General features: G+C 32.7%; 1 protein-coding gene across 1 annotated transcript; it reads right to left on the bottom strand.

The window, feature by feature from the left end:
* On the bottom strand, positions 1-2,000 carry LOC145160855 (NAC transcription factor-like protein). Its single transcript, XM_079080216.1, has 4 exons — positions 1,630-2,000; positions 1,040-1,317; positions 768-956; positions 1-685 (listed from the first exon to the last, which is right to left on the bottom strand). Exons 1-4 carry the CDS (start codon positions 1,865-1,867, stop codon positions 134-136), a joined length of 1,257 nt encoding a protein of 418 aa, XP_078936342.1. The 5' UTR covers positions 1,868-2,000; the 3' UTR covers positions 1-133.
* Between the last annotated feature and the right edge of the window lie 9,246 nt (positions 2,001-11,246).

Raw genomic sequence — 11,246 nt, 5'->3', positions numbered from 1 at the left:
GAATTGAGAACCAAACTTTATTTATTAATTAAACTCAGACGCAGAATTGTGAATAGCGTCTAAAAACAGGCTAACAAACAAACCTCAGTCGAAAAAAGTAGAGAGCCTAGGTTGCCTTAATGAGTACCTATCATCATCTTATCTTATCTTTCAAGTCACCATTCTCCTTGGTCAAAACATCAATTTGGGACTGAAGAATGTCGATCATCGCATGCGCACGCATCACTTCAATCTTCACAGTCTCTCTTTCCATTGACACATTAAGGATTTCATGTTCCAAGTTCTTGATAAACTTTAAGTAGCCAGGTGGCACTGATTTCTCAAGGGTGGCAGCATCAAATGAGTATGGTTGACTCGCAGACGGTTGACTCACCTTGGCTTCAAGAGACTCAAGCAGAGGGAACTCCATCAGTGCAGTTGCAGTTGCAGATGATGACAGTTGTGCAATTCTTGGATCTTGACTTGTGGTCGAGTCTTCTGAACCATTTCCATTGCTTCCATTATTGTTTTCAATTTCATCACTCTCTTTTGTTCTTTTGTTGTGGAATAGAGAGAAGGTTTCTAGCTCGGGCCCACGGTTTAGAACCGAATCATCAGACCTTTCCCGTTTGCAGACAAACGGGATGCTCTGATGATGATCCACCATACCCTCACTCCCACATGCTATCATGTTGACAGCAGCTACCTGTGAGATGTAAATAAGGTACTCACAATATGTCCGGTGTTGTGGAATGTATAATTACAAATGAGGACACAAGAGGTAATACCTGCACAATGTCATTTCCTTGAGGCAGAGTCTCATCGCCACGGGTCAAATCATCTTCTGTCTCTCCACCAGGAACAAACAGGGCTGCATCATCATCATCCCATTCTTCTTCAATAAAGGGTGCATAACGATCACCATTGGGTGGCCCTAAACCACTCTTCTGAAAAATTCTACAAAGCACAAATGCATCCTTCTCCCACCAAACAACAACACAATCAAGGTCTTTAAGAAATAGAAAAAAGAAAAAAATCATTTGTGATTTAAACTTCAAACCTGAACTACTCCAGCTCGAACAAGTTCTTGATCCACGAGTCTATATTCATGCATCACCCAATTGGTACGTTTGCCATCTGGAGCTCGGCCGCTATGGAAGACCAATGTTTTCTTCATCCCAATTGTTTCAGATTTATGGCGGACAGATCTGTCTTTTCCTGTTGCTTTCCAGTACCCTTTGCCGGTAGCACGATTCAAACGGGAACCATTGCCGTACTTCCTATCTACAGGGCTGAAGAAGTACCATTCAAGGTCTCTCGTCTTTAGGGATGAGTAATCTAACAATCGATAAAATTGGAAGAAACGTTCAGTAAGAAACCCTAACGCAATTAGGGAGAAGAATGTAATTACATGGTTGTCCCTAATTGCGATTTCGTCTTTAAATGTAGGTTTCAATTATTTCACTTTCCTCACATATTAATCAACCATATCATCATCGGCTATGAATTGAGAAGAAATTCAATGATATAAGTGAATCGAAAAAAAAAATGTCACAGAACAAACAGAAAAATGATGAATCGGAAATGAAAACACCAAAAGGGGATTTTTTTTTTTTTAAAAAAAAAAAAATACAATTCTAATCTATATACCAGCAAGTTCCCATGGCTCGGATTTGTAGACGTCGATTTCTGATACAGCTTCGAATCGAAACGGCTTCCCACAAGCCTTTCGCCTCAAATAATACCGCACAAGTTCCTCATCGGTTGGGTGAAACCGAAATCCAGGTGCAAGAGACGTCGGCGGTGGCGATGATGGAGCTGCCGCCGCTAAAGCTGGTGTCGCCGCAGGCTGTGCCGGTGGTGCCACAGTCATCAATTCATGACTCATTTCTCCTTTTTTTTTTCTTTCGATATGGACTGAAATTTAACTTGTGGGTATCAGTCTTTTCTGATTAAAAAGCAGAAAGATTGATAAAAGGGTTGAGAACAAGACATTAGAATTAGGAGTGTAGGTGAAGCAAGTGAACTACAGGAACAGTACACATGATGAGAGAGAAAGAAGAGATATGTATTGCCCGTGGGTTAAGAAACCACTATTGATGAATGGATGCTTGCTTGACACGGAAATCGAAAAAACACAAAGAAAGAGAGAGAGACAGACGTATGGATTTTTGCATCTGTTTACATTGGGGTTTTTATGGTCTGATGGTTAATTTCATTTTCCAGAACTAAATTCTTAAATTCAGTTCTCTATTGCTATCAAGACTTGTACAATGTGTATTGATAAATGTAAAATGGTTTCATTTTATAAATTCAACTTCGGAAAAATACGTTAAGGATTCATTTGATTTGTATTATATTATTGTAGATATTTTATCATTTTATGCTTGATAGGAAAAAGACAATTATGTTTTATTAAAAAAAAATTGGTTGTTGAAAAAGTTTTTTTTTTCTTGTTTTTAAGTAAATATTAAATGTTCAACTACTAGTTGATTTTTGGTTTTTTTTTTCAAAAAATCAGTGTTTTAAAATCGGTTTTTTAGTTGAACGAGTCTCGTAACCAATTTCTGTTTTGACCGTCTGTTCAACCAAAAATTTGCATACGTCTGACGGTGGTGTGTGTCGGTCTTTGAGTTGTATACACTCTGAAATTGTTCAATTTGCTTTGGAAATGTGTTGTTTTTGTAATGAGCTAAGGGAAATTCAACTATACAAGTTCAAATAATTTGGTTTAAACGTTTTTTTTATCGATTCTATCACAACGATTTAACCCAGTTTTTGAAGAAACCGTCCAGTTCAATCCGACTTATAAATTGACATAAAATCGGTCGTTGTTGAACTGTTGTCGTCCCCGGTTTTCGATCCAACCAGTTTGAACGGGTTTTTAAAACATTGCAAAAAACTCTTATACATTTCCTTATTTTTGGTAGGAATGTTCCTCCGAATTACATGATTAATCTTGGATTGATTGAATATTAGAAAATCTTATATTTTTGACAAAATTATACTATTGGTATTTATAATTTTTCAAAAGAGTTTGATTCAATATAACTATCAAAGTCACTATATGTTTATTCAATGTGGTTTATTCCTTGCATGGTTGGTCTCAGTTGTTTGAAATTTGTTACATAATCGATCTAATTAAAACAAACTAGATCAATATTTATAATTATATAAGGGAAGTGATATTTCACTTAATAATCCGATTCATCCATATTAGGTACAACACATTTACAGCTATCGTACAAGTTAGTAAAACATGCATTTCAAGTAGATGAATCAATTGAATAAGTGAAAATATCACTTTCCCATTATACAATGTTAAGAATGTTATCTTAGTAAATTATAGGACTAGGTATCAAGACAAATATCAACTACTAGACTTCCAACAAATCGAACACCATATTTCTTCTTTTTCTTTGTCGTCCACCACCACCTAGGTCCCAAATCAAAACCAAATTAAAATTCTTAAAACTAAATCAAAAGAAAAATGAATCACCCAACCTAAAATTAAATAAGAATCAAAAAGAGAAATTGGCATTCATCGTGTGCGCATGGGAGGGTGCGAGGCAACGATCGCGACATGGTGGTGTATTAATTGTCAGAAACCATTAGAGGACGGGGGAAGAAGAAGGAGATACGGGTAGGTTTAGTGGTGGTCGAAGGCGAGGCGCAACGTTAAAGGTTGTGACAAAAGGTGAGGCAGCAACGACGACCACAGTAGATTAGTGGTTTTGGAGCCACCAACTGATGATGTTGTGATGCATGTTGATTGGTAGAGAGAGAGAGAGAACATGAGAAATGATGCTGGAGGTTGGAGCATTATAAGGGACTTAATTCAACATTTAATGATATTATTCTCTTATTAAGCTCAATTATAAAAATGGTTCTTTAAGTTTTTAGGTTTTACTAACTTTGACCCAAGGGCAAAAAAACCATTTTATCTTGGACTTAACAGAAGTTTCTAACAATGTTATACAAAAAACCAAAACTGACAGATTTGCTAACTATAAGGATAAGTGGTATCAAATTTCTAAAACTAAGACCAAACCATAGAAAGATGTATGTGACATAAGGACTAAAACTGGCATCTACTTTTTTTCCATCAACAATGATTCAATTTTGAGTAAATTACATGAATGGTCCATGTGGTTTGGGGTAATTTGCTTGTTTGGTCCTTAACTTTGAAGGTCCCCACGATTTATTTTTGTTGTGCGTGAGGTCCCTCACAAATATAAAAAGACTAAATTATCTTTGTTTATTTTTTGTTTATTTCTTATTTTTTATTAAAAATTTGTTTAATAAATAATGTGGGTCCCACTCACATCTTAACTTATACCCTCTTATCATCTTTGTTATTTTAAACCACCATCATACACCAACTATCATCATACAAACCACCACCGTTCACCATTATAACAGAACCACCATCACCTTCAACGACCTTAGCTTCCTTGTTCCATTCATTCACCATCCAACCACCATAACCACCTAATCACCACCATAAACCCACCATCTTACCTGATACCCATATATAACCAGTAGCACAGAGAAGCAAAAGTATTCAACTAGTCTTCAATCCGTATGGAATTTCTTTAGATGTAGGGGTGAGACATGAAAAAGAAAATTTGGTAGTGTTTCTTTGATTTTCACCTAACATCGATTCAGAGAAAGAGGTGGTGGCTAGTGATTTGTGGTGGCTACAAGACGAATGGGGAAAAAGTAAGGATCATATGAGAGCTCGATCGATCGGGGGGGGGGGGGGGTTAGATGTTGATGATTTTTTATCAATTTTGAGGAGGAGGTTGTGATTTCAATTGATTGTAAGAAGGAAGAAAAAAAAGGTAGATCGATCGATAAGAAGGGGTTATACCAAACCACTGTTGCTTGACCTTTAGACCCATCAGACACACGGGCATTCCATACATTTGTTCCCCATGGATATGTTAAAAGTGACATGTGAAGTTTTTGGTGATGAGGAGTACCTTTGAATCTTTTTTTCCCCTGCCTCTTGTTAATCCTCTATCTATGTCTCCAGTGAGTGAGAAGCCCTATGTGACTCGTCGAAAAAAACCCAAATCGAGTGAGGGTAAGGTGGTGGTGTAGATGGAGTTTAAGATGATAGAAGACATAAGTGGGTTATTCGGAGTAGATACCGGCGATGGTGTAAGGATGTGATTTAGTTTTTTTTTTAGTTTCTTCTTTTTGAGTTTCTTCAAACACAGAGATTAAGAGAAACATGAAAGACAACAAAAATGTAAGGATGGGGGCGTGGATATGGAAATGGGTTGGGTTTTACGGGGGCCTATTTTTATTTTTAATAAGTTATAAATAATAAATAAGCAATAAATAAATTAAAAATGAAATAAAGAAGGATATTTTAGTCTTTTTATGTTTGTGAGGGACCTAATGCGCAATAAAAATACATCGTAAGGACTTCCGACTTAAAAAAAAATTATAGACCAAAGGTGTAAATTAGCCAAATCACAGAGACCATTACTATTCAATTTTTTTTTTATTCAGTTAACAAAAAAATGAGTATAAAAAATTAAATTACATTAGTAGACTTTTATTAGTCAAGTAATATATGATTATTTACTTTCTATAATTAGTAGCATTTTTGAGTGCAAGTCAAGCAATCCCATTGCCCATCGTTCAAGAAACCCCTTGATGTTGATACCGAGACCCTTCATCCTAAGTTAACCAATTTTCAATATCTTCTTTCATTTTCTTCAATTCAATATAAAATAAAATTCTTTGTCCTTTTTAAGAGGCCAAATTATCAATATCATGGTATTAAAAAATATATAGTTGGTTCTTTCGAGGAAAACTTAGAAAATCTGATTGATATTTTTTGGTTTATAATAAATTTAGTTGTTGATATTAATAAAAGTCGAATTACACATACGTATTGAAACCTCTTTTCATTTTCATGATTTTATATTAAATGATGTGCGTTAACGTATGAATAAAAAACTAGTGGAATTTATGTAATTGTTATTGAATTTTTTTTATCGGCTTCTACTGTCCTGTACCTTAATTCAAATATAAAATATGTTCTTGTACACATACCTTGAACGAAACTTTAAATAAATTTACTTTAACACTGATTTTTGGCTAGATAATTGGTGCTAAGTGTATAAATTATCTCCATTAATTGTATGTTAGGTCATGATAGTCCAAATACAAGCAATGATACGCCGGTTTAAACTAACATTTGAAAAACTAAAAACAACTATGTAGAATTTCGGTTTTGGTCAAAAATGTTATGTTAAGAGAAAATGATTTAATATGATAATATAGTTTTCAGTTTGTAATCATTTGTTGTTGTTATTATTATTATTATTACTAGTATTATTTTGCAAAACAAGATCTTAAATTTGTTATTATATACATTCAGTCGTTAGGACCGACTACTTCATGTTAAGTTTTTAGTTTGTATACATTTAGTTATTAATATAATTTTTTTTGAAAAACAAGTCATTGTTGTTTTTATATACATTCAACATTTATGATTAGTTTCTTGAGGTTTTGCTCATGTTGCATCGTATGTAGGACAACCATTAATAAAGGTTCTCACATGTGGCTCGTTCTTCATTTATATCGGTAGCCTAGTTCATGAATCGGTAAAAAATGTTGGTGTCGTAGTTTTCTCCAAAGAGAAGATGTATTTGGCTTCGATTTCATCTATATTTATAGCTGACAATAAGATTCTTTGTTATTGTTTCCTTCCAACTTTAATTTGCACTTCCAATACAAAAGAACACTCTCACGAAAAGTTTAGAGTATTTCATAATTCTTTGGTATGTCAGTTTTGATCATTTTTTTTATTTGCAAATGGTTTTTTGTTCTTTTCAAATTGACCTTATTTCTTACCGGCTTATATTTGGTTTTTGTTACTAAAGAAACCAGATAAAAAATCCAAATTTTGGTGATGGGTTAACGAAGAACATGTCAAATTGAACCCGAATTTTAAAAATGAGCTTGCAATTGTTAAATAAGAGGTTTTCCTATCTCAAGAAAAAAGTGAATGAGTTGAAGAAGAGTTCGTGTAGTGGTAGAGTTAAAATAAATTGTAATCTTTTGTATTGATATTAAAAGTACAATGATATAAATGAATGTCCCATGTACGATGCTATGTGAAAAAAACCTAAAAAAAACCCGGTTATAAGGACTAAATGTGTACAAAAACAACAATGACTAATTTTACAAAAAAAACATTAAGGACTAAATGTGTACCAGGTAAGAAGTTAACCTAGAGTAGCCGTGTATAAGAATTGAATGTGTACAAAAACAACAAGTTTATGAACTTATTCTCAAGAAAAAAAACAATAATGACTAAATATGTACAAACTGAAAAAAATATATTATTGTTTTAAATTTGTATAAATTGTTCCGACCGGTTTAAAAACACGGATTATTCAAAGACTTGCTCAATGTCCTATAGGACTGGTCCAAATTTGTGTTTGTTTACATTTACTTGTAGCTTTTACATATGTCATATGGACCATATAGTTATGATTTATGTATCACCCCATTATTGATTAAAAGTTCATTTTATATAATTAAAAAATATAAATACTTTCTTTTTTATTTACGTTGTGTTTGACGCGTCATAATTGGCTGATAAGCTAGTTTATTTTTCAAACTTGTTTAAGTTGTTATGTTTGGCAAAACAAAAAATAGTTTATAAGCTAGTTTTTTTAAAAAGTTACTTTAACTAGCTTTTAATAAGTTTCTTTTAGAAAATTTCCAAATACACCAATTATAGAAAATACATCTTTTAAATGTTCTTTTATGTTATTTTATATCTTTCATCTAGGTTATGAGTTTGTTTTACAAAATATCATTTTTTATCAAATAGATTTTCAGTTATCTGATAATTTTTCAGCTACTACGCAAAACATAACCTTAATATTAACTTTTCTCATATCCCCTCTTGTAAAAGGGGAAAGACCATCTCGTTCTTGGTTTTCTTGCCTCGGTCCTTGAGTACCCGCTTATTTTTGTATAATATTTACGGTGATGAAGTTCTAAAAATAAAGAGTCGATGCAAAATTTCAAAATATCACTATTCGCTTCTTTCGTTACACATATGTATAAAATGGTATAAATGATATTTTAGGATACAAATTTTGTGGTTTATCTCAATTTGTTGTGATCAAAATGTCCATTGTTAGGCTGTGTTTGATATGTGTCTGACCGAGTCAGCTCAGACGTTTTTGACTGACTCGGTCAGCTAAAGCTGTTTGATAAATTAATTTTGGACGGCTGACTCATAAAGCCAAATCTGGCTCGGTAAGAAAATGGAAACTGACTGACTGAGAAAGAGAGAAGTGTTTCCAATTGTGCCCCTGCGATACGTTCCTCTTCCGTCCCCAATTCTTCTCCTCGCCTCCAATTGATTGTCGACGATTTGTGCATCTGCCTCCCACCAATCGACACCTTCTCTCCTTCTCATCAGGTACGCCTTATGCATCTTCTCATCAGGTACACTGATCCAAGATTTGATAATGTTTGGGTTCTTCTCATCTGATTTTAAAGTTCCGATTTTTCTCATCAAAGTTCTGATTCTTCTCATCAAAGATTCGATTTTTCTCATCAAAGCTCTGATTCTTCTCATCAATGTTTCGATTTTGCTGTTATTTTTATGTTTGCTGTTCTCAATTGGATTTTTGATGTTATGTTCCGATTTTTTGTTCTCCTGTTCATGTTTTTTGTCCTCTCCCTGTCGACTTTTCAGGTACTACAATTGTTTTTTTCAAAATCAGTTTTTTTTTTCAAAATCTGATTATCTTCTTTTCAATTTACTTGTTATAAAATCTGATTTGAGTTTTGCTACAAGATTGTTTGTTGTTAGTTTGATCTTATGCTAAAAATCAGATTATGCTTTCATATGTTGGTGTTTGTTTAATCAGATTATGCTTTGGTAATCAGTTAAGAAATCAACAATCAGGATTGTTTTCTTTTATTGATATGTGTTATGAAATCATATGTATATTTGCTGAAAATCGGCTTTATTTGCTGAAATTAGATGTTAACATGTGCTGGAAATCAATTTTCTTTGTTGAAAATGATATACTTGCTGAAACATGAAAAATCTTGTTCAATTTGTTGAAATTGATTGTTATTGTTGCTCCAAATCACATTTTTAACTGAAAATAGATCTATATAGAGTAAAAAGGGTAAAATGGTCTTTTTTTTATTTATGGTTTTTGAATGATTTTTGTTACTTGTGTGTGTTGAAGGTGACTGGAGAGCCATTGATTCAACGGAAAGATGACACAACAGCTGTTCTAAAGTCGAGAACAATTATATGTCATGCTACAAATATAGGATTTTAAATAGATTGAACTCAAATCATTTTATAATGTCATGTTTCTAACTTGCAACTAAATGAAGTTAAAATTCCAAAAAGATAATTGTCTTTGTTAAGGATTGTAAGTGAGACTTTTTTTTTGAAATCCCATGTTCTTGTTCTTGCATGTTCTTGATATGTTCTTGTTCTTGATATTGGTTTAGATGAATTATGCAACTAGTATTTGGTTTGAAATCCCATGTTCTTGATTCTTCAATTTCATCCATGACTTGCTTAAATTGATTGATGAACGTGAATATGGTCAATGAATGGATTGTTTGAATTGTTGAAAAACAATGAATTTATTTATAACTTTATAAAAACAATGATTTCTTTTATAATTTTTATTTGGATTTTTAAATGATTTTTGTGTAATTTATATTTTTTATGATATTTTTTATGTTTTTTATTACTCTTCAGCAACTTCATTCATCATTATATAGAGCAGCAGGGTCAAAATAGTAATTTTTCATCAGTCAGCACATTCAGTCAGATGTATAATCAAACAACATCATTTCTTACTCAGTCATGATTTCTTATCCAGACTGACATTTCTCAGTCAGCACTTTCTCAATCAGCAATTGTCAAACGGGATCTTACTCTGTCTTTTATAACCAACTGATTATGATGATTTATGTGTTCTAGTAGCTTGTTATAACTGCATACTCAAATAATTTCGTTTCTGTAATGCGAGTGCAACAAATCAATTGAATATACCAATTTAAGGTTGTATGCGTAATTTATATAGAGTAGCAATATATATATATATATATATATATATATATATATATATATATATATATATATATATATATATATATAGAGAGAGAGAGAGAGATAGGTTCAGGTGTTCAAAGTAATTATTGTGTGATTGTATGCATAAATATGGGCCAATCAAAATTAAATAAAAAGTTAAATAATCAAATAATTAAATAAATAAATAAGGGTAATTTAGTAATATTATTAATAACTTCCAAAAATAATCCCTATAATCATGGTATTGACTTTTAACCTAATTTCTTCAGGTTTATATCTAGAGTCGTTCCCCTCTTTATCTAAAAACCAATGTTAGGCGTGTCAGACCCAACAAATAAAGGGGTATGATATACTCCAAAAGAATCCCACTATATTGCACTAAAAGGTAGTACAAGGCAAGCAGGGTCGATCCACAGAGACACGGGATAATTAGTCTATACCTCTTTGCGCAAGGTACTATGGTCACCAACAGATTAAGAGGGGGGTTTTGAATGCAATGATTAAACAAACAAATTTAAAACACGAGTAAACAACTAAACGAATGAATTAAGTTCAGATTTTTGTAAGGACTCCAACTTCATGTATGACAATCCAACAATGTGAATCAAAGATGACAATATATTTGTTTCATTCTATCTAAGTTGGTACTTGAAAGTGTTAACAAGCTCTAACACTTTCCATTCACCACATTAATCAATCAAAACAAGCTCTTTGATTAATCCTAACCTTGATAACCTAATCTAAACAAGCTCTTAGAATTAGATTAAAAGATTGCATTAAGCTTATTGTGAATGTTCCCAACAACACCCAATACTCCTCACAAGCTCGGGAGCGTAAGAATGTGTGAAAAGATTTACACTAAATTCATTCATAAGAAATCAATTTAATGCTTGTTACTTAGTTCAATTCACAAAACAATTACGGATTTTGCTAAATGAATAACTTGAATGACCTAACCCTAATTCAAATGGCCAATAAGAATCATTATTAGAATCAAACATTCGATTGAAATAAAATCAGTTTCACTAGATAGAAATTAAACACAAACATCAGGTCATATGATTTGATTCACAACCAAAAAGTCAAAACATGAAATTGGAGAAGTTAGGGTTCTAGCCATACATGGCTAGAACAAGATTAACAAGTTTAAAAG

This window comes from Lactuca virosa, chromosome 2 (genome assembly GCF_052849685.1).
Source record: "Lactuca virosa cultivar CGN04683 chromosome 2, Lactuca_virosa_CGN04683_v6, whole genome shotgun sequence".
Lineage (NCBI taxonomy): Eukaryota > Viridiplantae > Streptophyta > Magnoliopsida > Asterales > Asteraceae > Lactuca > Lactuca virosa.
This window is presented reverse-complemented; position numbering and strand designations above follow the sequence as displayed.

What these genes read in the sequence shown, in the direction of transcription:
- LOC145160855 (XM_079080216.1), bottom strand. Translation starts at nt 1,867, where the DNA reads ATGAGTCATGAATTGATGACTGTGGCACCACCGGCACAGCCTGCGGCG. An exon ending in TTCGAGCTGGAGTAGTTCAG is followed by an intron (nt 957 to 1,039) that starts GTTTGAAGTTTA and finishes TGGTGGGAGAAG; the next exon opens with GATGCATTTGTGCTTTGTAG. An exon ending in AAGGAAATGACATTGTGCAG is followed by an intron (nt 686 to 767) that starts GTATTACCTCTT and finishes TACATCTCACAG; the next exon opens with GTAGCTGCTGTCAACATGAT.